This window comes from Mesoplodon mirus (assembly GCF_964341445.2).
Source record: "Mesoplodon mirus genome assembly, chromosome: X".
NCBI classification, from domain to species: Eukaryota; Metazoa; Chordata; class Mammalia; order Artiodactyla; family Ziphiidae; genus Mesoplodon; species Mesoplodon mirus.
In genome coordinates, this window is record NC_138981.1 from 135,507,675 (window position 1) to 135,534,511 (window position 26,837).

General features: G+C 45.3%; 1 protein-coding gene across 1 annotated transcript in view; it reads left to right on the forward strand.

Moving 5' to 3' along the window:
- AFF2 (ALF transcription elongation factor 2) overlaps positions 1-26,271 on the forward strand; it is a 495,793-nt gene extending 469,522 nt beyond the window's left edge. The window contains exons 14-21 of the mRNA XM_082609762.1: positions 3,183-3,466; positions 4,037-4,100; positions 6,768-6,904; positions 10,882-10,953; positions 12,010-12,103; positions 15,131-15,183; positions 21,541-21,731; positions 26,126-26,271. Of these exons, the coding sequence (XP_082465888.1) occupies positions 3,183-3,466; positions 4,037-4,100; positions 6,768-6,904; positions 10,882-10,953; positions 12,010-12,103; positions 15,131-15,183; positions 21,541-21,731; positions 26,126-26,247 (1,017 nt within the window). The 3' untranslated portion in view covers positions 26,248-26,271. The remainder of the gene's footprint in view (positions 1-3,182; positions 3,467-4,036; positions 4,101-6,767; positions 6,905-10,881; positions 10,954-12,009; positions 12,104-15,130; positions 15,184-21,540; positions 21,732-26,125) is intronic.
- Positions 26,272-26,837: the final 566 nt, after the last annotated feature.

Here is a 26,837-nt window from a genome sequence, read left to right on the forward strand (position 1 = left end):
GTGGACGATGTTGGCTGTGGGGTTGTCATATATGGCCTTTATTATGCTGCGGAAAGTTCCCTCTATGCCTACTTTCTGCAGGGTTTTTATCATAAATGGGTGTTGAATTTTGTCAAAAGCTTTCTCTGCATCTATTGAGATGATCACATGGCTTGTCTCCTTCAACTTGTTAATATGGTGTATCACATTGATTGATTTGTGTATATTGAAGAATCCTTGCATTCCTGGAATAAACCCCACTTGATCATGGTGTATGATCCTTTTAATGTGCTGTTGGATTCTGTTTGCTAGTATTTTGTTGAGGATTTTTGCGTCTATGTTCATCAGAGATATAGGCCTGTAGTTTTCTTTCTTTGTGACATCCTTGTCTGGTTTTGGTATCAAGGTGATAGTGGCCTCATAGAATGAGTTTGGGAGTGTTCCTCCCTCTGCTATATTTTGGAAGAGTTTGAGAAGGATAGGTGTTAGCTCTTCTCTAAATGTTTGATAGAATTCGCCTGTGAAGCCATCTGGTCCTGGGCTTTTGTTTGTTGGAAGATTTTTGTTTGTTTGTTTGTTTGTTGGCTGTGTTGGTTCTTCATTGTTGCGCATGGGTTTTCTCTAGTTGCAGCGAACGGGGGCTGCTCTTCATTGCGGTGCACAGGCTTCTCATTGCAGTGGCTTCTCTTGTTGCGGAGCATGGCCCCTAGGCACACAGGCTTCTAAAGCTCAGGCTCAGTAGTTGTGGCGCACAGGCTTAGTTGCTCTACGGCATGTGGGATCTTCCCAGACCAGGGCTCAAACCCATGTCCCCTGCATTGGCAGGTGGACTCTCAACCACTGCGCCACCAGGGAAGCCCCTGTTGGAAGATTTTTAATCACAGTTTCAATTTCAGTGCTTGTGATTGGTCTATTCATATTTTCTATTTCTTCCTGAGTCAGTCTTGGCAGGTTGTGCATTTCTAAGAATTTGTCCATTTCTTCCACGTTGTCCGGGAAGGAAATTCTGACATGTGCTACAACTTGGGTGAGCCTTGAGGACATTATGCTAAATGAGATCAGCCAGGCCTAAACAGACGAAGAGTGTATGATTCCACTTACACATGGTGCCTCGAGGAGTCAGATTTGCAAAGACAGAAACTAGAAGGGTGATTTCCAGGGGCTGGGGGTTGTAAGGGGATGGAGAGTTATGGTCTAATGGGCACAGAGTTTCAGCTTTGCAAGATCGAAGAGCCCTGGAGATCGGTTGCACGATGATGTAAATGTGCTTAACACTAGCGCACTGGACATTTAAAAATGGTTGAGATGGTAAATTGAATGTCATGTGTATTTTACCTCAATTTAAAAACTGAAAAAATACAGTACATTATCTCAAGGTGAAAAAAGTAACGAAGAGGAGGCTTCTTCAACCCTAAGACTGCAAAGGACCCAAAGCTGGAAAGTGGAGAAAGCCTGATGAGTTCAGTTTGGTGGCAGGTTCGTTGGAGGAAGTCGGGAAGGGTGAAGCCAGGTCAGGAAGGGCCTTACACACCAGCAGAGGAGCTCAGCCTGGGGTTTGCACTCAGCCGCAAGGCAGTGACATGCAGGGAGCTCCGTTCAGGAAGCTCAGGCTGGCAGGCAGCAGATGGAGGGTGATTGGAGAAGCTATCGCAGAGGTCGGGCATTCGGCCAGGAGGCTGTGTGATCGACTCTGGCTGAAGCCACGAGAGCCTGCACTTTGAGGCTTCAGAGGAGGAAGGGACAGGTTGTGAGACACCGGGGGGAGGGAGCAAACAGGACTTTATAATGGATCGGACGGGGGGGATGGAGAAGGAGAAATAAGGGATGAAGTAGAGCAGTGGTTTTCAAAAAGAGTTTCAGGAGCATGATCACGTTTTGAAATGAAATAATTTCCAGAACTTCAATATCTAAAACTGGTTAAAGCAGAGCAGCTCAGATGGAAGGCAAGGCGGGGAGGACACCGGTTCTGATGCTCCTAGCCCAGGGGTGACCACCATGCCCTTACCAGCCTGGAGAAATCCAGCCTTGGTGACAGGGGAGACCATCCTGCCATTCACAGAAAAAGGGGACTGGTTTGGATGAAAGTTTGGTTTCAGAGCAGTCTGAGGTGCTGATGGGCCATCTTGGTGGAACTTTCCAGAAATGATCACTGCAGGAGCATCAGAGAGAGGGTCAGGTGGAGGTTTCCCTCGGGGAGTTATCTGCTTATTGTCAGATCTGTGCCAGTGCACACAAGACTGGCAAATCCTGTCAAGGTCAAGAGCGAAGGGCTGAGGAATGAACGTTGGGGGATGCCAGCCTTAGAGGGATCCCAGCTCAGAAGAGGAGAAGGAGGAAGAGGCACCACGGCAAGTACCATCAGAGGTAGAACAGTCAGGATCGTCCCGTGGTTGCCAGGGTGGGGCATGGGGGCAGAGTCAGCGGTGTGAACACGGCAGGTGGTCTCGTGACACAGAGTGTCACATCGTTGCAAATCTTCCCACCTACTTCATTCATCTGGATCCCATTCTTTCTATGGCAATGACAGTTCAGGGTGGAACTCAGCAGTCTCTGACTCCTTTGATTTTTGACCTGGTACAGATGAGCTTTCACTCTCCTAAGGCCTGGAAATGAAGAGGTGCTCCTGTGGCATCCCCTAGCAGGAAAGCAGTCAAGCCCTCGCGTGAACGGAAAGGCAGCCTCAGCCTCGGTCCCAGGGTACTGCCTGTTGCAGTGCGATGCCTGGGGTGCTGGCATTTTGCTGCCCTGGATCTGGCATTTTGCAGAGTAACTACTTTTCTTACCCTAGAGAAAGTTTCTGGGCTGGTTCCCTTATCAAAAATATACACGTCAGGGTGATGATAATCTCTCTCTCTCTTCTCTCTCTCCCTCTCTCTAGCCTTCCCTCCCTTTCCCATTCTTCCCCTCCCCCCTCACATCCCCGACTGGATTTAGACCTTCACCAATGACTGTGTCACTGGGATGATGGAGCTATGTAGTCACATCACGTGACTAGCTTGGGGTTTGGTGTCATCATAGAACAAAAGCTGGTGATTCCCAGAGTTCATGACATACAGCAGGGTCACCTGTGTATCCCCCAGCTGTGTACATTGTTTTCTTTTCTCTCGTCTCGTTTTCTAGTGTGCTTGACATGCAAAGCATTTATGAAAAGATGCTCTAAAAATCTGGACCTAATGGAAATTCTTTGTCCTCCTTTTTCCCAGGAGGGAGACACTCCAAAAAAGGCACTCTCTGCCACCGCCACTGTCACCAACACTGCTATTGCCACTGTCACTGCTACTGCCATTGTCACCGCCACTGCCATGGCCACTGCCACGGCCACTGCCACTACCACCACCACTACCACTACCATTTCCACCATCACCTCCACCATCACTACTGGCCTCATGGACAGCAGTCACCTGGAGATGACATCCTGGGCGGCCCTGCCCGTTCTTTCCAGCAGCACTACCAGTGTCCGGAGACCCAAGCTCACTTTTGATGACTCGTATGTTGTCCCCAGATTCTCTGGAGTGGTGAACGGGGGTGGGGGCAGTATGGCTTTTTGAGCACCGTGCATGTGTCACCCGAAATAAGGCCTCAGAGGCAGCAGTGCAGCTCCTATAGCCTTGAAAGTAGATTCCTCCCCTCCTCACACACACCTCTATCCCAATCGAGAAACATCGCTGGCCCATTTTAATTGTGGAGCTCTGTTACTGTTTCCGAAGGCAGGTGCTGAATCCCAGCTTGCTTGGTCCTCCTTGCTTACCCATGTCCTCAGATAGAACTGTGTGCCAGCAAAGAGAATTATAGCTAGGTTCTCTTGGATCTGTTTGGGCAGCTGGAATGGTTGGGGTTGGAGGATGTGGGTATTTATCCTAATGGGCCATTATGCACTTCCGATTTCATTCACTGGACTATTTCAAGCTTGGTTATTAGATGCATGACAAGCATTCATCCTCCCTGTTCAAGGCATTGTATAGGAATGGATTTATAGCCCCCGAAAATTGTGACTATTTGGTCTTTTAATGAAAAGATGAAACATTGCTTTCTGAACGTGCTCGTTTTGTTTGTTTAGGGTTCACAACGCTGATTATTACATGCAAGAGGCGAAGAAGCTGAAGCACAAAGCTGATGCACTGGTAGGTTTCCTTTCTCCCATTGCTCTCCTCCCATTCAGGTATTAGGCTTTGAAGGAAAACAAACAAGGCACTTTACAAACGAGTCAAACCTTTTCATTGCTGCTGTGACATAGAGAGATTGGAGCTGGTTAATTCCTTAGCACTGGGATTCCCCAAGGTCTTGGTGCCATGTTGCCCTGCCATTCTTGGTTTTCCCATTCTTGGTTTTCCCATTCTTCTTCCCCTTGGTCCAACTTCAGAAGCTCAATGGCTTGTACTGTCTTTCAAGTGATTTTGAAATGACCTTTGAAACTGCCCTGGGGAAGGTGGGAGCTCCCATGGGTTCCAATAAACCCGAACTGGTGTGGGCAGGGAGAGGGCTGCTGAGAGCCAGTTAAGTGGCCTCAGTCATTGGCTCTGGGAAACTCAGGTCTGTAGAAAAATCTCAGCTCCTCGCTGCATTTGATGACATGTTTCCAGAGTGAGGCCCACAGCCAGCCTAGGTCCCCGCACACAGAAAGGAAGTTCTGTTCTCTGGATTTCCCCCGACACTTGGCCTCACTGCCTCCAAGGGTTGTGAGAGCATGGGGAGTCATCTGATTGACTGAGCCACCTAACAGGGGGTCTCAATCGTGTGGTACGATCACTTGGGGAGCTTTAAACTAGCCCTGATGCCCAAGCTGCACCCCAGAGAAATGGAATCAGAATTTCCGACACTGGGACCCAGGCATGGGTGTTTAAGCTCCCCCCCGGGTGATTCCCAAGTGCAGCCGAGGTTGAGAACCACTGCCTTCAATTCAGGGTCCTCACCTTTGACTAAAGCCCAGCATAATTAGAGGTGTCAGTTCAACTCCGCTGGGTTAAAAAAAAAATCATCACATTGTGTCCAGTCAGGACTTAGCTGCCCTGTGCTGTTTGCCACTGGGTGGGCTATAATGGAGGACCACGACGGTCTCTGTGCTGTGACTTGCGCGTGGCCACCATCCACTGCCCTCCAAAGGGCCACGGTACATAAGGAGATAATCGGTATGTCTTTAGTATTAAAATTTCCATGGGGTGTGTGAAAAAAAAAAATCTAAAAAATCTCCCTCGGTGGGGGGTGGGGGTGGGAAGGAATGATAAGAAAAAAAGAAAAGGTTGAGAAATACTCATTTAGAGGAAGATGTCTTTGCTTGGCTTAACGTCTACACCAGAGCTAGGAACTCCTTTGGAGTTCAAGCCCCTAACTGGCCCTGTGGCCCATGTAGTCTTCTCTCTGGACTTCAGTTATTCCTTTTGCAAAAAGAGAGATTTGGGCCAGGTGATCTTTAAGGATCCTTCCAGCTGTGGGCTTGCAAATGAAAAGTCAGTTTCAAAAATCAGGATGTAAAGCTTAATTTCCACAGGGGAGAGCCAATCAGAGTCAGATGACCTAAGGAAATTATCTTGTAAGGCAAGAGAAGAAGGACGTTTTCATAAAATCGCTTTGAATGGGGCAGAAACCGATATTTTTCCACAACAGCTTACAGAAAGGAAACCACAGAATTCCTGCAGTACATAAAAGCTGGAGAACATTTATTGCAAAGAGAGTCATTTACAGCAAGAGATTCTGCAGGACCTGTAACTCATCATTTTATAGATGTACTTAATCCTTTGCTAGAGACAGCTACTCTGCCGTTTTGAGAATTGAAACCTTCACAGTTGCATAGAAAATATTTTGATAAAAGGTATACAAGAAAATTAAAATAGCTCAATCTGCATTCTATTGGTTCTTTCACATAAAATTCTGTATTAGTGGAATTCTCCTATCCAGCTATCAAAAATTGAAAATGTTAAATACTGTTAGAAAATACTCACTATAAAAGTGTCATATATAATATTCATTACACATAAAAAAGAAATCGGTATGTCTAAGTCAGTTTAATCGTGACCATTATCGGGGCTAAAACCTTTTGCAATAAAATTTTACTAAACTAAAATATTTAGTAGTGCTATATTTGGGGGCTTTTTGACACACTATTTCAGACCATCATTTACAGTGAAAGTGATGTGATTATCGTCAACAGTCACACTGCAACTTCCCCTTTTTCATGGCAATAGCATCCATTTGTTACTCTTCTCCCGGGGGTGGGGATGATGTGCTTATCTAGAGTTCCAAGCAAAGACTAAATGAGTTAGCTGTCCAGGAGGCTTGTAAAAAGCAAGGTTTCATTGCCGGCTCTGTCTAGAGGACATTATGATGACCAGTCTAGTAAATGTAGTCAAGAGAAACTAGTCGAGGCAGTGATTTGGATCCCGGTCCACCAAAAAGATAACAACAACAGGAATACCACAAAGACATGATACCTTGGCTGCAGTTTTCTCTTCTCAACCAGCCCCCATGTCATGGCAATAGAACCTGAAATCAGTTACATCCTTGTCTAGACAAATTCCTAATTGTTCCCCTCCTTAGGTCAACCTTGGCACTGTTGGGCTGGGCAGTTCTCCACTGTGGGAGCTGTCCTGTGCATTGAGGGGTGTTGAACAGCATCTCCAGCCTGTGTCCACTAGATGCCCCCCATCCCTAGTGGTGACAACCAAAAAGGTGTCCAGACATTGCCAAATGTTCCCTGGGGGAGGAGTGCAAAGTTGCCCCGGGTTGAACACCACTGCTTTAGATGAAGGAGAGAAGAGGAACCGTCATGTTGACAAGTCTTCTTCCTGTTTCAGTTTGATAAATTTGGCAAAGCCGTGAATTATGCCGATGCAGCCCTGTCCTTCACTGAATGTGGCAACGCGATGGAGCGCAACCCTCTGGAAGCCAAGTCTCCGTACACCATGTACTCTGAGACAGTGGAGCTTCTCAGGTTCGTGCCTTTCTGCTACCTTCTTCCTTAGCTCTTTCCAGTCATAATTAGAAGCTGCTTGCTATGTTTGAGAACTATCACTTCCACATAATAATGACTCATCCAAGGCATCTTCTTCTTAGCAGTCATCATAATTCGTTCTTGCCATTTTATTCATGTCATGGAAAATTTATAACTGATGGACACTGCTTGTATCAATTATTCCCTTCAGAGGTTATAACGTGAGTGTTACAATTTGCAATATTCATAAAATTAAAATGGAAAGGTAGTGGATGCGAGTAAAGTATCATCATTTCACTGCTTGGCATGGACACTTGTCTTTTCAAAGCGCAGTTCTATAATTCACAAAAAGCGGTGCTATTGGGATTTCTGTTATAAACCATGTTTTCTAAAAATTTCTGCCTCAGTTATTAAAAATGGAGGGGCACTGTTCCAACACAAAGCCAGCTTTGGAGGCCGCAGCTGTGGAGTAGACGTTCCATGCATCTGGAATTTGAGGGACAGTCAAGGTGGTAGCAGGGGGAGGGGAGAGATGAGGTTGATAATAGAGAAGAGTGTATTAACGGCACAGATTATTGGTTTCATTTGCATTTTGAATGAAATTTTCTGGCCTGTTGCTCTTGGTGCAGTGAGTTTGTGGGTAATCAAAAAATTCTTGTAAGAAGGGGAAAGAGAAGAAATGATATTCATTCTAGTGCTTTCCAGTAATCTGCAGGTATTTGTACAAGAATTTCCTCTACCTCTGAATAGTGGATAAGCACTCTCATTTGCAGGATGGACTACATCATGGCTTTTGATTGAGTGAGCAGTTCTTCACGTGATAGGTCCTTGTATCCCAGCCACCTCTGGCTTGATTAATCGATAATGCCAGGCCTGCTTTTTATTGTGTTCTTGCATCTGCAATAAACTGTTACAAATCTGAGGACTCTTGTACCTAAACCTTCAGACAGACATAGGACAGATTTAGCATGCATATTTTCCCAAGAAAGCATTTGAAAAGATCAGAAGAATGGGAGCCATTATAAAGAAGAAGAAGAAAAAAAAACTATGGTTACATAGAATCAGAAGATTTAGTTAAAGCCACCAAAGTAGGGAGATTATGAGGAAAGTTCCAGCCTTACCTTGACAGGCCAGGCAGCCATCTTTGGCTTTTCGCTGCTCTGAGAAGTATATAAAGTATCTCTCAGACTTACTTTATGCTCTGTGAAAGCCACCACTGCCATTTGTAGCTTTCAAGGGGAAATTGATTTCTCAGTGTCTATACGAGGCTGCCTGCAGTTTTCAAAGATGCACAAGATGAAAATCCTGGCAGAAACGATAAGGATTCAAAATGGAGGGGAAACTTTAATGAACAAACCTGCAGAAAAGCCATGCCTTCTATTCATCCCCAAATGCAAATTAAAACAAGGCACTTTTTAAATTGACAGGAAAATGTAAAAATGTTAATACCTAGTGTTAGCACATACGCAAAATAATGGTGAACTGGGCCTCCTCCATGCTGTTGATGGGAATGGAAATTGATCCTTGTAAATTGAGGGCAATTTGGTATTGTGTAGGAAAACCTATACAAGTGAGCATTCATATCTTTTGAGCCAGTAATTCAACTTCCAGAAATTTGAATTTTCTGTACTGAAGAAAAGACTTGTAAGAGGAGAACGAGTTATCTGTACAGTGTTCAGTTTGGCCTATATTATAGCACCCAATTAGAAGCAAACCAAATCATCAACAGTAGAAGGGTAATTAATTACATCGCAGTACACTCAACAGAATGATTTGCAGCCATTGAAATGCAACAATGATGGAGACTATGTAGCTGCACGAAAATGTTTATAATATGATGTTAAAGTAAAAGCAAGCCACAGAATTATAGACACATTGCATTTCTGACCACGAAAAGCATGTTTCTGCATGTGGACCAACCTGGAAGGGAAATAAGGTCATATCTGTAATTGGGGGTGAAATTATGGGTGTTTTCACTCTCTCTATATATATTTTTTTCTTTTAGGAAAACACATGCTCTCTAAATAGAAAAACAAAACATCAAATTTCACTTTTGGTAAAAATGCCATGTGAATCGCTGAGTGATATTTATTTCCATTAGAAAACACTTCTTTTTCCTTTATTATTTACAATATTTTTCTTTTTGTCTAAGCACAGTTGCTTTTTTACATGATGTGATAGTTTACTCCCCATAGGAGTATATTTTCAGTGGAACCTGGTGAAAGTCAATGGAGAATTTATAGCCATTCACTTTTAAGTCAGTATTTTGAACCTTTATTTTGAGATAATTGGATATTCACATGCAGTTATAAGAAATGACACAGAAAGTTCCTGTGTACCTCTCCCCCACCCCCCGTTTCCCCCCATCTAACGTAGGTCTAGTCCAAGATCACAGCCAGGACGAGGACATTGCTACAGTCCACCTGCCTTACTCAGATGTCATCAGGTCTTTTTTCTCCCAGATTTTACCAGTTCTACACGCACTACTTTGTATGTCCTCTATACATGTAGAACTTTACATTTTCTAGTATATGTGTGTGTATAATTTTTTTTTGGAGAGAAATTTCAGTTGGGAATAAAATGGGCTAAAGCAACTAAGTCTTCTGGCCCATGTAAGCCATTGGAACTCCACTATCAAGGCACTTCAACAGTGGCTGCAATTAGAGGGTAACTGTAATAGGAACATGGTTTTTAGTAGCGTAATTTTATGTTGAAGAGATTTTTATTACCCTCTCCCTGACAGTATGCTGGCTGCAGAGGGAAGACCCCATTTTTTTCATTCAAGTAATTATGGTTGCTCTGAGCCTTGGGAATCTGCAGTAGACATATACTTGGGAAGACAAGTGGGGCATCACAATGACTTGACATTTCAGTGATCCATCTGTCAAAGACAGATTTATGACATCATAAGAAGCCTTTTTGCTTAATATGGCAACAACAGGAGGGACCCACATCAACTGCGTGGGTCCTTTTGCTGGAAAATGTTCACTGGACACAACTGGGGCAGTAACTGGGGAGAGCAGAGCGATGGGGGCACCGGTGTTCCGGGGAGGCTGCTGAAGGTGTGGGCTCGCCCTTGCCTTCTCGTAATCGAGAGCTAGTCGGGGCTGCCTGCACATCTTCAACTTCCCTCTGCAACACTGAACTCTGTTACTTATCCCACCACGAGTGCCTGTGAAATTGCATTAAAGCTCAGACAATGATTTTATGCAATGAATTGATTTTCAGACAATGATTTTATGCAATGAATTGATTTTCAAGAGTTTAAATGCCCAGAATGGAATCTGCTCAGCTCGAAGAAAAATAATGGGAACTACTCAACCTTTGATCTCCCTGGTGTGGAACAGTAACGAGTAAAGAGAATAGAAAGACAAAATATACAAGCACCATAAATTAGGGGCACTCAGACCTTTACCTGCTATGAAATGTACCTCCCTTAAAAAACAACAAAAAAAACACTTCCTAGAGGAATATGTTTCATACCTGAGCCATTAGAAACACACAGCTATTGTAACTGTGTGATGGAGGCCTCCGTACACTCAGGTCAGACACAGCTGTGTTATTATTTACCTCATCTGTCAAAAACTCAACTGAAACTGACTTTTGTGTCCACGTCTCATTGAAAGCCAATAATATTGTTTAAGTAGAATGTTCTTAGAAACAGTATTTTGCCAGCATTTATACACACGCCAGACCCACAGTAGTTCCACAGCACTGTTCTGGAACGTGGGCTCCGGATATAGCTGGCTTCTCCAGAGCTAGCTTCCACTGTCACAGCAGTGCCATCGTGACACTCCTGTGGTCGTCATCTTGTATATGTTTTCAGGAAAGCACACTTTTGCCCACATGCCCTTCTCAGTCCTAACACCCAGAGCAAATTTGGGGCTAGCGCATTTAGGTGACGAGAACACCAGTGACTTTGGGACTTTCTGAAGGGTCAGACGGATTCCACTTGAGCTTGTCCTTTCTCTTCAAAGGTATGCAATGAGGCTGAAGAACTTTGCAAGCCCCCTGGCTTCGGATGGGGACAAAAAGCTGGCTGTACTATGGTAAGCCTCCTGGAGAACCACCAGGAAACAGCTGAAATGTTGCAGAAGGATTTGAAAAGTCAACTTAAGCTGCTTACCCCCAGATCATTTTTCTTGTTTCCCATTAAACTCTGGAAGGCTAACTGGTGGATTTCTTCAGTCGCTGACTAAACATTTACTCTCCGAATTTATACCCTTATCAAGATGGGATTTTAATGCTTACCCCTTCTCTTTTTATTTTTTATTTTTTTATTATTTTTTTTGATTTATTTATTTTTTTTTTTGCCGTACGCGGGCCTCTCATTGTTGTGTCCTCTCCCGTTGCGGAGCACAGGCTCCAGACGCGCAGGCCCAGCGGCCATAGCTCACGGGCCCAGCTGCTCCACGGCATGCGGGATCCTCCCGGACTGGGGCACGAACCCGTGTCCCCTGCATCGGCAGGTGGACTCTCAACCACTGTGCCACCAGGGAAGCCCCCCCTTCTGTTTTTTTAAAAACGACACAAATTTATTATCTTACAGTTCTGAAGGTCAGAAGTCTGAAATGTGTTTCACGAGCTTATAATCAGAGTGTCAGTGAGGCTGCATTCCTTCCAGAGGCTCTAGGGGAGAATCAACTTCCTGGGCTTTTCCAGCTTTTAGAAGCCACCTGCACTCCTTGGCTCATGGCCCCTTCGTCCATCCTCAAAGTCATCAGCGTAGCTTCTTAAAATAGCTCCCCGACTTTGACATTCGGCCTCCTTCTTCCATCTTTTGTGAACTCTTTTTTTCTTTTTTTAAAATTTTATTGAAGTGTAATTGATTTACGATGTTGTGTTAATTTCCGCTGTGCAGCACAGTGACTCAGTTATACATCTATATATATTCTTTTTCATATTGGTTTCCATTATGCTTTATCACTGGATGTTGAGTATAGTTCCCTGTGCTATGCTTACTCCTTCTTTTTAATTTTTTTTTCTTTTTTCACTTATATTCCTCAGTAACCGTAGGAGAGTAACTGCAAAATAGGAATCAGTTTTTAGTTTTATAGGTTTGATTAAGCATTGGCATTAACATGGTCCTTTCCTCATCACCACAGCTACCGATGCTTATCACTTCTCTACCTGAGGATGTTCAAACTGAAGAAGGACCACGCCATGAAGTACTCCAGATCACTGATGGAATATTTTAAGGTAATCCTTATTTGGTATAATTTATAGGCCCCGGGTGATTAAATCACTAATGAGACATGGCAGGCATGTTATTAAATGTCAAGGTTGCTTCTGCCAAAGGCTTAACCTTCCTCATCCTGGCTCCTCCCACCTCTCCTTTGGGGCTCAGCAGAGAGCTTAGGTTTGATTTGATTCCAGAGAGAGAAGGTACAATAGTTCAATCCCCTGATGATTCTCTGGACTGAACAAATGGCCCCGGGCAGCTTCCCAGCTGCAGTCGGGGGGGCTATGCCTTCTGCCCACCCTGCATAGCGGACCCGCCAGAGGAGGCGGCTGGAGCTGTGGCCATGGCTATGGCCGGTCTCGTGTTACATGAGATGCCAGCCTAGAAATTTCTCGGCAGTGAAAGAAGTCACTGTAGCCACCCTGGGCTCTGCGGGGATAGCTACACCCCCTTTGACCATGGGGAATCTTGGAGGACAGTGGTTGAACTTGAAGACAGCTGATTGCTTTGGCTGCCAAAATAAACAAACAATAAATAAACAAATGCATTGTCTAGGGAGCTGAAGTTTTTTTATTTTTCCTCTTTTTTTTTCTTTTTTTTTTTGCGGTACACGGGCCTCTCACTGTTGTGGCCTCTCCCGTTGCGGAGCACAAGCTCCGGACGCGCAGGCTCAGCGGCCATGGCTCACAGGCCCAGCCGCTCCGCGGCATGTGGGATCCTCCCGGACCGGGGCACAAACCCGCATCCCCTGCATGGGCAGGTGGACTCTCAACCACTGCGCCACCAGGGAAGCCCTGAAGTTTTTAATCTGCAAGAAAAACATGATATTTCAACCATGAGATGCAATGCCGAAATGCGGGAATGAGCCCGAATGAAAACTCCAAGCCTGGAGCTAGGCCTGGCCACTGTGCCGGGTATCACTGGCTTGAGGGTCCTTGGAGCTTCTGTGGCTTCTACCCCCACAACACTGGTCATGTTTTAGAGTTGAGGGGGCTCAAGGCTCCTGTTGGGTAGGTCTTGAAAGGAAAAGGACAATTTTATTGATTTATTTAGCAGTAGTATTTTTTTGCCAAGTTCATCAGACCACTTGGCTCAGTTGCACCAAGGCAATTGTTTGAAATGAATCAAATCCTGACCTTACCTCAAACATCAGAACCCGGTGAGAGAGAGGGTGCACAGCTGTGTGAGGACACCGACTCGGGAAAAGGAGCACGTTCCCCAGCTCTCATGTGGTGTGGCCATAATAAAGCCAGTGCTTGTGGAGGTGAACATGGTCAAATGCAGCAGCTGCCCACGACCGTATGTCTACAGTGTCAGCCTGGGCTCTGGAAAGGCGTCTTGATGCTGTAGGTCTGGGGCAGGTCCTAAGAATGGGCATTTCTAACAAGTTCCCAGGCAATGCTGATGCGGATGCTGATCCTGTGGTCACGCTTTGAGCCCCAGCCCCAGCATCTGTCCTCTGCGGCCTGTCCTGTGTAGCTTTCAAGGCATTGCAAGATACCAAACAGACGTTAAGTAACTCACTCCTCTGGCAGTGCGTTGAGCTTCTTTGAGGTTCAAAACTGGAGGCTCCCACCTGGTGAGGCCATTATAACGAGTGCATCACTGTCCACATGGGGTGGTGCTGAGTATCAGGTTTTCCTGTGCTCCACAAGTGTACCGCCACTAAAACAGAGGAGACCCATTCTTTTTTTAAAATGTATTTGATTGAAGTATAGCTGATTTACAATGTTGTGTTAATTTCTGCTGTACAGCAAAGGGATTCAGTTATATACATATATACATTCTTTTTCATATTCTTTTCCATTGTGGTTTATCCCAGCATATCAAATAGAGTTCCCTGTGCTCTACAGTAGGACCTTGTTGTTTATCCATCCTATACATACTAGTTTGCATCTGCTGACCCCAAACTCCCAACACACCCCTCCCCCTTGGCAACCACAAGTCTGCTCTCTATGTCTGTGAGTCCGTTTCTGTTTCATAGATAAGTTCATTTGTGTCATATTTTAGATTCCATATATAAGTGATATCATTTGGTATTTGTCTTTCTCTTTCTGACTTACTTCACTTAGTATGATCATCTCTAGGTCCATCCATGTTGCTGCAAATGGCATTATTTCATTCTTTTTTATGGCTGAATAATATTCCATTGTATATATAGACCACATCTTCTTTATCTACTCATCTGTTTATGGACATAGGTTGCTTCCATATCTTCGATATTGTAAATAGTGTTGTGATGAACATTGGGATGCATGTATCTTTTCAAAGTATGGTTTTCTCCAAATATACGCCCAGGAGTTGGATTGCTGGATCATATGGTAGTTCTATTTTTAGTTTTTTGAGGAACCTCCATACTGTCTTCCATAGTGGCTGTACCAATTTACATTCCCACCAACAGTGTAGGGGGGTTCCCTTTTTGAGGAGGCCCATTCTTTAAACCAGCCCATCAGAGGGAAAAGATTGTTTAGTGCTCCACTGCACTGCAGCCCTGGGCCAGTTGCACTGCTAAACAAGGAAAACCACCACCACACACACACACAGACACACACACAGAGACACACACACACACACACACACACACACACAAATGCTGCTTGGTCCTGGAGAGTTCCTGGGATTTCAGAAATGGCATCCTACCTTGCATCCCAGGGAAAAAGTTTGTAACTGGAGCTAAAGGTGAAAAGCTTGTCTGTACTCTGAAGAGCTTGTTTTGCAGAATAAATTTCAGATGAGGATAATTAAACCACTTCTTGGAGAACTGAGTCTGATTTCACTGGGCCTTTTAGTATATAAGATCTTTCATCAAGTGACTTTCATGGTCCTGATTGGAGCCCACTAATTATCCCAACCAGCTATTTTCATCGAGTGTGCATCGTGGTGTGCTGACGTACACATACATTCCAGCTCTGGTAAGGAAACAGGAGGCATTCCGAAATGCTGCAATCAATATTAATGTACTCGAAATCACACTTCCATCTGTTTCTGAATTAATAAAACACAAGATAGATGTCCTCATTTCCCTCTCTCTTTCTCTCTTTTAGCAAAATGCTTCAAAAGTCGCTCAGATACCATCTCCATGGGTAGGCAATGGAAAGTAAGTATCTTTGGAAAATTATTTTTTCATGAAAATCAGCGATTGAATAGACCCCAAATATTGGGTATTGACAACCCCAGGTGGAAAGGTCAGTTCTGAATCTACAGTAATTTTGGTGCACACAGAATTCTAGTCAGGTTTCAGCTAATAGCAGGACAGAAAAGTTTAACATGATGTGATTCCAAATTTCTTTCACTATTTGATCTTTAAGCCAAATGACGGCCATAAAAATATCAGTTAATGAGATGGCAAGCACCATGCCATCTAGGGGAGGGTAAAGTTACCTCCACTGCAGTGATTTTTCAATGATTCACTCAGTAATGAAAGACCAATGAAATATTCATTGATATATGGTAAGTGCTTTAATAAAACCAGAGGCATAATAGCGCTGAAAATGTGAAGGCACTTCGTCAGCCAATTATCTGAGCCTTCATGATGATTTTTATATTAATACTAAAATACCCTGACCTAAAATGTAAAAGCAGCTACTCTACTGCTGGTCTGAGGCTCAGTGAACTCACCCACTCTGCGGCCGTCCTTAGAGCCCTATCTGCTCGGGGCAACTCAGCCCTCCAGCAGTAGGGCAGGAGCTGGGAAACCAGCTGACGTGGGCCAGAAGCTGCCCTTAGCTCCCAGGGTAAACTAAGAGAGCCCCTTCCTCTCTCTACAATGAAAGGGCCGGACCCAGTGACATCGGAGGCTCATCTGAAGACAGGTTCCTTTTCAGGGGGCGACTTGGAATCCTAGTTCTGTCTCAGCCCTGAACTGGCTACATGCCCACACTTAACTGCTTGAGCATCCGTTTCTCCTGTGATTCCAATACCTCCCTCACCACCCCAAGCCCACTTCCCAACAGTGGATGTATACCTTAACAAAGAGCTGGGGGGTTTTCCCCATTTTTCATCATTTCAAAATTCTTATGTCTCTGATCAAAACACTTTCTTGAACAGTGAAATAGTCTCCTTTGCCACTTTATAGTTTAAAGCACACTCCCGAAGCAGTGGGACTGTGAACTCTAAGATCATAAAAACATTCAGAGTGAGGGAACAGATCCATTAAAAACTACGTGTTAACTCAATTACTGTATTGAAAGGAAGTACTGTTCAAACTGTTGAATTAGGTCTCACTCTTATACTGACGGACAAAAGTGAAAGAACGCTTCTCTCTGGAAGCTCAGAAAATAAAAATAACTATTGAAAGGCCCAGAGAAAGCTATTTTCACTGAGCACGGAGTAAAGCAAGGGCAAATTCAGGTAAGCAGCCATTAAAGGATCATTGGGAAAAAAATTTTTTTAAATTCTGCAATGAAAGAACTCAAACACATTCTAAGCTTGTGAAGTCACATTAAAAGCCTCCCGAAATGATTTTTAAAGCAGCTTCTGTCTGAAGAAAGCACACTCCCTTTGGTAGTCCAGAGAGCTTTTGAATGAGGCAACTCAAAACCGCCACCCAGGGGTTACAGCCCATTCATTCAGCAAATACTTTGGGTACATTTCCCTACAAGAGACCTGGGACGCAGCGGACTTCCAAGGGCTCCCTGCACTCGAGAAGCACACAGTCCAGTGGAGGGGGGTGACAGGTATGAACAAAGTTCTGCAGACACCCAAGAAAAAGAGAGTGCGGGCCTCCGTGGGTGGTCAGGGAGGGCTTCTTTGTCTGCCAGCAACACTATAGCCTGCTTCCCCCAGCGAATGATAACAGCCGGCCCCGCACCAGACCTCTCACGATGCCTTCCAGAAGCAACCTTCTCTGACCCTGACCGTGAAGAAGCAGTTGGAAGAAGGAGAAGAAAAATCCGCTTGATATAGAGCAGGGGTCAGCAAACCTTTTCTACAAAGGGCCAGATAGTACATATTTGGGGCTTTGCCAGCCCAGAGGCAAAACCGAGGGTGTCATGTAAAGAGAATATAAGAGCAAACAAGTTTCCACAAACATCTTACTGATGAAATTCAGAATATAATAGCAGTTAAGTACAAGTTTTATAATACAAGTCTGTTCAGGAGAGGAATGGAATTTTGAAAAAATAACATTTTGCGTCACTGGGGTTCAAAGGTAGCATTCTCGCTCATCCAATTGATTGCAAATGTCCATCTTTTCACACCATTCATAGCTCACAGGCCATAAACAGGTGGTGCACCAGCTTTTTTGACCTCCACAGAGAGTCATGGAAACCATGTTATGGAGAGTCTAAAAGGGCGGGGCAGCAGTCTCAGATGTCACCCAGAGAGAATAAAAAGAAAGAAGGCTGGGAAGGCTATGGAAGGAGGAAAGAACGAGGCCATCTGAGGCCTTTAGAAGAACTCTTTCAGTAGACAGGTGGCCGTGGGTACCATATTGAAAGAGTTGGAAGAGAAGAGATATCTCCACATGTTTGGGACATTGGCCAATAAAAAGATGTGAGGAGTTTGGTGGTCACTGCAGGGAACATTCCCATCAAGCAAAACTTCTCCCCAAGATTAGGGAGGGCTGTGCCTGCGTGAACATGGCATGAGCTTGGGGAGAGTGGTAGAAACAAGCCAATGTGGACTCAAGGGTGAGGGTCAAGATGGACACCCAAGTCAGGTGAATCCTTTAGTAGAGGGACTGTAGGACTTTGAGGTAACTTGATGGAATGGAAGGAGAGTGGACTTTGGAGGAAAACAGACCTGCTTTCAAATCCTGGCCCTTCGGCCGATTTGCTATATGACCCTCAAAAAGGAGCTGAATTTCTCTGAGCCCTTTTGCCATCTGTGAAACAGTGGTGGCAGAAACTCACCCACAGAGTTGTCACAAGGCTTAGAGATAATATCGGGGAAGCCCAGAGCACTGTGCTTGGTGCACAGCAACTTTAACAAATAGTGGCTACTGCCACTGCCATGTTTTGTTGTCATTGTTACCTTTTTGAGTTGGAAAACGTAAGTGATCTCGCCCCCAGAACTCCTACAGCTCTTGGTCTACACTTCACTTTTGACACTTAGCCTAGATTGCCAGAATTCAATGGATTTTCCTCCCCATTAGACTATTTGCCCGTTTCAATAAGGGGCTGTTCATTCTTTTATTCACCAGATATTTATTGCATGCCTACTGTGTATGAGACACTCTGCCAGGCACTTTACAAACGTATACCCCCTCCATGTGCTGCTGTATGTTGTCCTTCTTCCCTCCCCAGAGCACCTCATATGTAGTGGATACTACATAATAACAGAGGGATGGCTGGAAGGTAATCCATTCATTTATCTAACTGGTATTAAGTACATAGTATGTGCACCAGGCACTGTTGTAGATGCTGGGAATGACGCTGGATGAAATAGACAAGGATCCCTGCCCTCCTCAAGGTCACATTCTTTTGGAAGAGAAAGACAGTACAAAAAGAGTGCATATGGGGCTTCCCTGGTGGCGCAGTGGTTGAGAATCTGCCTGCTAATGCAGGGGACACGGGTTCGAGCCCTGGTCTGGGAAGATCCCACATGCCGCGGAACAACTGGGCCCGTGAGCCACAGCTACTGAGCCTGCGCATCTGGAGCCTGTGCTCCAGCAACAAAAGAGGGCTCGATAGTGAGAGGCCCGCGCACCGCGATGAAGAGTGACCCCCCGCTTGCCACAACTAGAGAAAGCCCTCGCACAGAAGTGAAGAACCAACATAGCCAAAAATAAATAAATAAACAAATGTGGGTTTAAAAAAATAAAAAAAACAAAAACTGGAAATAGTAACAGTCCTTTATAAAAAAAAAAAAGAGTGCATATGCTAGATAATAAACATCATAGAGGAAGGCAAAACAAGGAGGGGGGATAGAAAGGGCTGCTTGGCATGGGGGAGGAAGATCCTGAATAGGGACATTAGGGAAGGATGATGGGAGAGCGAGTCATGTAGATCCCTGGGGAAGTGCATTCCACGCGCAGGCACCGCCACCACCTCCAATGGGGACATGACTAGTGATTACCAGGAACAGCAGGGGGTGAGTGTGGTTAGGAGGCAAGGGAACATGGTGGAGGCCCAGCGCGCTTATGCTGTGAGTGGTCGGAAGCCTGTGCTGGTGTGTACACGCTCATGGCCACGTGCCATGGACGTGTGAAGAAAAGCACCAGATCTGAAGCAGATGCACAGAGGGAGAACTGAACGACGAAGCCCAAGCTGTGGGGAGAGCCAAGCTGGAGTTGGAGGCACACCAAGATGAGCGCAGCAACAGCCCTCTTTTAGCCAGAGGCACAGTGGCTTAGGCAGGTTTGGATTTGTGGATTTCACGTATCTGATGCTGTGCGCAGGGTATGCAGCCGTGCTCCGCGCAAGGTCAGCTCACAGAGCCTCGTGTCAGGTCAGTCGTGACCAAAACCGAACGCATGCCCTCGCCCTCCTCGCCTCCACTGCTGATTATTTAAAAGAAAGCGCCGAGTGGAAGGGAAAGAAAGCCCCTCAATGGCTCTTCAGCGTTATAAACTGAAAAGGCCTTTTCAGGATGTAGGAGATAAACAGAGGTGATTTGTTTCCCCTTATGACTTCTGGACATGATTGGAAATCACTAAATCCAGCCTTTTCTTGCAGTCCAGGGAAGGTCCAGCGAGGGGAGGGGGCTCGGGAGCACACGGCAATTGTACGTAAGGCAGGGCCAGGCTAGAGTCCCAGTCCCTGGGATTCCAGAACTTTCCCAGCACCACACGGTCCCCCTTTCAACATTGGTGACACTGACACCTTTGCAATCTTCTCTAGAGGTTACAAATGAGGACGTCTTCCTTTCTGGCCGTAAATTGACATTTACAGGTTAATGACCACCACTTGGGGGGAAGAGACTAGAAAATGGCATTTGCAACCTGCCATGACAAAAAACTCCAGCATTCACTGCTTTTTTGCTAACACTTCTGTGCCCAGGTCCCTGAGTTTAACCATTGCCCTGACCACAGCCCGCCTTGAAAGTAAATCTTTCCATCAAGAAGTATCAAACATCTCAGAAATTATACACAGAGCAGGAAAACCTTCACACCCTCTTCCATCACACGAGTGCAGAGCACTTGCGCAGAGGATCCACTTTCCCCCTCATACCAGAACATACCAGAACATACCAGAAGACATACTCTGTTTGCGGAAATGGACCAATGCCCTCCCGTGGCTGTAGGCACAGCCTGCGTGAGTCTCATGCGAGTGCATCAGTTGAGTTGCTCCCAGACCGAGTCAGCCCCGCTTTGGCATTTTGGTACGTGGTGACTGCCATTCCCCCAAATCCTCTGTGTATGCAGCCTGTCAGGGTGTGCATCTGTTCTGGGAGCAGGGATTGGCTCTGAGAAATACAGCCACCCTGGAAAGGTAGTTGCCAACAGGTGGCTGGTACAGGGGAGGGAGGGAGACAAGGGCGCCTCATGATGGGCAGTCGTTCGAAGGCTGGCTGAATGAGGACACGGAGGCTGGGGGTGTGTATAGGTCTTGCTCCTGGGCACAGGCAGCCACCCAGCCTTTGGGACTGTCCCTGACCCTCCATGCGATGTGCAGCCAGCCGGCGACTTCTTGTTGCTGGTATTAAAGAATTAAACAAAAATCTACCTCCGAACATTGGTACTGCCCAAAGTAGGAACTCGCAAAACTTCTCTTTACAACCCCGTGTGCAGGTAAACTGTCAGCCATTAACAGCCATCCGGTAGCCACTTCTTAAAGAATCCTAAAGAGATATTCATAATCTTACTTTTTCCAGCTTCCTTAGTATTGCTCCTTGGGGGGCTTTTCGGGATTGCACTTTGCTTATTGTAGCGACTGTATTTGGAGCAAACTGTCACCATGGTTTCCACAAAACACTTTGATAAGAGACCAGTATTGCACATCAAGTCTTTTCTAAGTGCCAATATCCATTCTGGCAGCAGGTAGAGAAATCATCATAGCTCTGAGCTGATGCTTTCTCTGGAACATCAGAAGACTTGTTAGATGTATTCAAAGTAAGCGCTACATTTGTGGGTAGAATTAATGCCAGAGAAAGATTCACCCAGCTCTCTCTGTGGTATTTTAAAACAAAGTAGCGATGTGCATGGAGTCATCAATGGTTGCCAAAGGCAGTCAGACTTCAGTGTTTAAAGTTAGAAAAGGAGAAGGATGGCTCATTCTACAGCCTGGCCCTGTGGCCCTGTGTGGGTTGGTCTAATGAGGCAGGAACAGGGTGATAATAAGTTCTCTCTACGCTGGGGCCTCTAGAGAAAGCTACTGTGCTGGCAAAAGCTATAGGATGTCCTCTGAGAGGAGTCGGTGGGATGCAAGAGCAAGCTTCATATATGTTCACCATGCTAAGACTCACTGTGGCAAATCACATCCTCATGAGGTCCCAGTGTGATGAGGGAGCCCTAGAACACCGCTGTCACTCTTCCCAAGCAGCCTAACAAAGCCTGTCTCTTCCCATCCCCCAGAAACACTCCATCCCCAGTGTCTCTCAACAACGTGTCTCCCATCAACGCAATGGGGAACTGTAACAACGGCCCGGTCACCATCCCCCAGCGCATTCACCACATGGCCGCCAGCCACGTCAACATCACTAGCAACGTGTTACGGGGCTACGAACACTGGGACATAGCCGACAAACTGACAAGAGAGAATAAAGGTATGCTGCTCTGCTCGACCCATTGCTCACGGGCCATGGTGGAGTCAACTTGCTTTCAATGGCTTGAGTTTTCCATAGTGGCCTTCTCTTTCTGTCTGATTTCCAGGGCTACATGAGGGAAGAGGACGTTAGCTCAGGGCTGACGTGGTGACCAGTTTTTGCTGAGAGAGTGAAAAAGGCCTAGGATTGAGTTCTCCTTTAAAGTTTAAACTAACTTGAACTATGATGTGTTGGCAAATGTCTGTTTCACATTTTCACTCAATGGTAAGGATCAATACAGAGAAACAGAGCAAAGGAGAAAAGAATGATTTGCAAGTTAATTGGGATTAAGGCACTTGGCTTTTTTTTTTTTTTTTTTTTTTTTTTTTTTGGAGAGGTGAGGTTGAACCAAGGCCTTTTACCTTCGTTATAATCGTCACCTCCAGTGAGTACATGACAGTGTGGCTTGCAATCAGAAGCCAGGGCCAAGGCTCAGCTAGTGTTTTTCACCCACTGACACCTGGGATGAAGGATCAGAGCCCTATTCATGGCAACACATGAGGTTGGCTACAAAACAAATGTGAGGAGGACCCTGCTTCACCAGAGGGTGAGTCAGTGGTCCTCAGCCACTCATGCTGCCATCTGTGACGCTAGCTGTCACACAGGTTCACCCCAAAGCCTCCTATCCTAATGAAGATGGGAAGTTCAAAGAAACCATACTTTTGCCCTGGCCGTTCAGTTGACTTCGGTGATTCTGGCCCAGCAGTCAGCGACAGACCCACTCTAGTCTAAGTGAGGACAGATGTGGGTCTTTCTGAATCAGACTGCAAAGAGGTGATCTGTGGTTTAGAGCTGTAGAAACATCTGGCTAGGTACAGGCAAGAATTAGCATCTCGCATGGGCCGGTGGCTCCTGCTGGGACATGGTATGGTAAGTTGCATGGAGTGGGCTTGGGTCCCAGACAGTGACAGGACTTTTTTGGAATCAGGCTGGGGCTGCAGGCTACCTAGATGCAGAGGGGCGTTCCCGTGGGTTACCGGCCCCTCCTCCTGGCTGCATCTCTATTGCAGCATCGCTAAGCAGGCGGGGAAACTGTCCCACGGAACTAGGGAGGGTGTAGATTTTGAAGCCTAATCATTTAAGCTTGAATCCTGTCAGGCACTGGCTGGGTGACCTCAGGCAAGTTACTGAAATCTGTGAGCTACTCCCTAGCTTCCATCTCTAGAATGGATATAATAGGATGATGATGAAACTACCCAGAAGGATGGTAGACATGGGTGGAATAAAATAAGATGTGTAAATCACCTAGCATAAAATATCAGGTGCAAGGTAGAAATCCTACAAATATTTCTTTCTCTTTCCTTACTCCGTATGATGATATATCTATATAATTGAAAGATTCTGTGGCTATCAAAGCATATTCCATAATTTGGGACTCCGACACCTTGACCCAGCTCTAAACTTGCACTGACTCCTAGGGCTATTTGCATGTGTTGGTTCTGTGTGTTCATGCAGTAATTTCTGTACGCCAGGCGCTGTACTATTTGTTTTATCATTTGTTGCGTCATTTAGCCCCATTTCCTAGCTGTAGAAACGGAGGCTCAGTGAGATGCAGAAATTCACCCATGATATCACAGCTCATCATATTGGAAGCAGAAATTGAATCGAGAAATGTCTGGTTTCAGAGTGTGAACTTTTATCCTATAGGATGCACTGCCCATCTAGAGGGCAAGATTAACAACGGGTCCTTGGAAACCTTCAGTGAGCTCCTGTCCTCAGTTATCTGAGTAATGGGCAGTTCTTAACTTGTCCACTTCCCTAGGCTTCTGGAAATCCAAAGACAACTAACCCAGACAACCAGGCCAATCCAAGGGTTCTAGATTGCTCATGAAGGCATAAGCATCTTAAGTCTTGCCTAGCTTGTCAGCCTCCACTCTCCTCTGTCTTATTTTGTACTGGTAACTGGACAGCTGTTCAATATTTATGGATTTCCTTCATAATTGCATCCATTTTCAAAATCTGTTAAAGTAATTCCTTCTAAATTAACCACAGAACTTTCCAGGAGCAATGTAGTGGCTGGGCTGATGTTTGGCTCAGATGGTGCTCATCTTGGCCTTAGCACAGTGTGTCAAGGAGTTGTTCAATTCCCTGACAAATATTGAATCAAAATGACTCTGTCACTCTACCAGCAGAAAGATGCTGCATCCCACTGGTGTGGTCCTAGGGCTGTACCAGGGGCCGGGGAGAGGACCTAGTTTGGAATCTTCTGTTTACTGCCCTGAGTTTCACACACTTTGTCATTTCTGAGCTGCTTAAAGTGGGGGATTCTTCCCACATCCGTCTTGTCTACATAGACATGGGGAAACTGAGGCACTTCCCTTTTGATGGGTACTCTGCCTCCCACTGGAGACCACCATGTACCTGCATCTTTTTCCACCCAATCATGCAATGGAGGTGGCGGAGGTTGGCTGTCCCAGTGGAAAGTCTCCACACCTGCCCCATGTCTGCCCACCTGTATAGCTGCACATGGCTCATTGCAGAAGATTCTGGTGCTCTAATGGGCCAATAGGGCTGATTCTGCCCTCTGGCCTTTGTTCTAGAAGCCCGGTTCCTTACCTTCCCAGCTGCTGACTTGAAACACTTATTAAAATGGTGACTTGGGTACCCAATGAAGAGTGCCACTGCAGGGGCTTCCCTGGTGGCACAGTGGTTGAGAGTCCACCTGCTGATGCAGGGGACACGGGTTCGTGCCCCGGTCCGGGAAGATCCCACATGCCGCGGAGCGGCTGGGCCCGTGAGCCATGGCCGCTGAGCCTGCGCGTCCGAAGCCTGTGCTCCGCAACGGGAGAGGCCACAACAGTGAGAGGCCCGTGTACCACAAAAAAAAAAAAAAGAATGCCACCGCAGACTTTGTACAGAATATCCAGGGGACATCCCACTCACATTCACTCGACAACAACTGGGTCCTTTAACATCTCCCTTAATATTGTATTACGGAAGAAAGTGTTTTCAATGCCCAAAGTAATTTACTCCTTTATCAGCAGAAATTACTTTTATTGCATAGTACAGGTTAAAAAGTATCATATAATCAAATGAAGCTGATAGGCGGAGAAGGAGCCCATATGTTCTACATAACGTGAAGAATCAATGCATTGTTTAGTGAAATGCCATCTGCTGGGCAATCAAGCACACATAAACCACGCATGGCAATTGCTTTCCAAGAAGGCAGGAGAGCATCCCAACCACTTGAAAGTAGTCTCCAGTGCCTGCCCCTCCCCCCAGCAGGATTCCTCCCCCCAAGCCAGCACAGGAGTGATTTCCTCGTGGTTGAGGGAAGAGGACGCCCAAGAGCTTCCTCCTCACCGAGATCAATGCAGTGCCAGACAGACGTACAAGGGGGAAGCCTAGCTGGTTTCTAGACATCATGGAGTTTTTCCCACAGACCTCCCACCCCGCCCCAAAGCAGACAGTCTAAGACTCTGGTCCCACTGCTTAGTAGTAGGGCCTCAGTACCATTCCTTCCTCGAGTCAGCTGGAAGGGAATCGGCCAGGCAGTCTTACCATCTGTGTGCCGGGGGGCAGGGGGAAGTGCTATGCGACAGATCCTTACAGGTCATTTTCCTTCCCTAAAGGAATAAGACTTAACAAATCAGATGCCTCCTAGACATTTATCTGGCCTTAGAGGCCGATGGCGCTAATGGCTGTCTAAGCTCACCAGCTGTATCTACGTCAAGCCAAGAAATATCGATACTCAGTTCATTTAGACAAAAGGAAAAGAGAATATTTTCAATTCCATAATGCAGAGAATGAAAAACAGCTTGATATCATATAGACCATGGCTCCCTACCATTTTGTGTATAAAGACCCCTTTCTAACTATAAATTTATAATATATAAAAATATAAATTCCATATTTTATATAAAATATATTTAGATACATTTTATTTTAGATATGTAATTTTATGTGTATATTTTCAATACATAAATATATGTTTCTATAAACATATATAAATATATAGACAAATATATTTTATAGGTAATATATGCATACTGTGATATGTGTGTGTATGTGTCTCACAAACCTCCACAGGATTGTAATGTACTTTTAGAATCTGTCATCTGAGAAAATATATGGTGATTTGAAAAAACTTACTATGAATTAACAGATTTGAATGAATTTCTGTTTTCTTAACCACAGTAATACAGACTTGATTTATGCTGTGGAGCTTGGGGCGCTAACAAATGATTAAAATAATGGAGCTTGTTATCCATATGGAGTTTGGGTCACCTAGTAGGTACTCTGGACATTGTGTCGAATGAATGAATGAATGAACAACAGATAACTTGTCCAACGCCCGTGTGGTTGTGGTCCTGCTATCGTTCAAAGGCCTGACCAAGGTCTGCTCTGATTTTCAGAATTCTTTGGCGATCTGGACACGTTGATGGGGCCCCTGACCCAGCACAGCAGCATGACCAATCTCGTCCGCTACGTTCGCCAGGGACTGTGCTGGCTGCGCATCGATGCCCATTTGTTGTAGTGGGGTGTGCCCCCATCTCCAGCACTGGTGGAACTCCACTCATTTGGGAAAATTCTCTTTGATTATGTTTGTTTTTATGCTTCTTTTGATATCTGTGAAAAACAGAAGTCATTGTAAGTGGACACTACACCTTGAGCAGTGTATCTTTTATCACTTAGTCATTTTTCAGTAGTTTATATGCATTTCACAGATCCCACCATCCTTTTGTGCTTGATGGAATGACACAGTCCCTACAGTATTGTTTTAAGTCCACACTACCCACAACAAAGAATGGAAAGCAATTGTGAGAACAGGTTCCTGAGAAGTGAAACGGAATGTCATATATAGACATACATATATATGTATGTGTGTGTGTGTGTGTGTGTCTATATATGAACGCAGACACAGAGGACCTGCAAAGATTCAAATTTTCAGCAATAGCCATTCCCCAAACTGCACTGTTCTGTCCAGACAAGAACATATTTCAGAATCCTTTGTTAAACTTTTGTGGTTCCCACAGACTCAGTTTTCAGATGAGAATTTTCATTGTCGAAACCCACTGGTTAGATGTAGCAACATCAGAAAGTCAAATTTAAGAAAATTAATGAGCA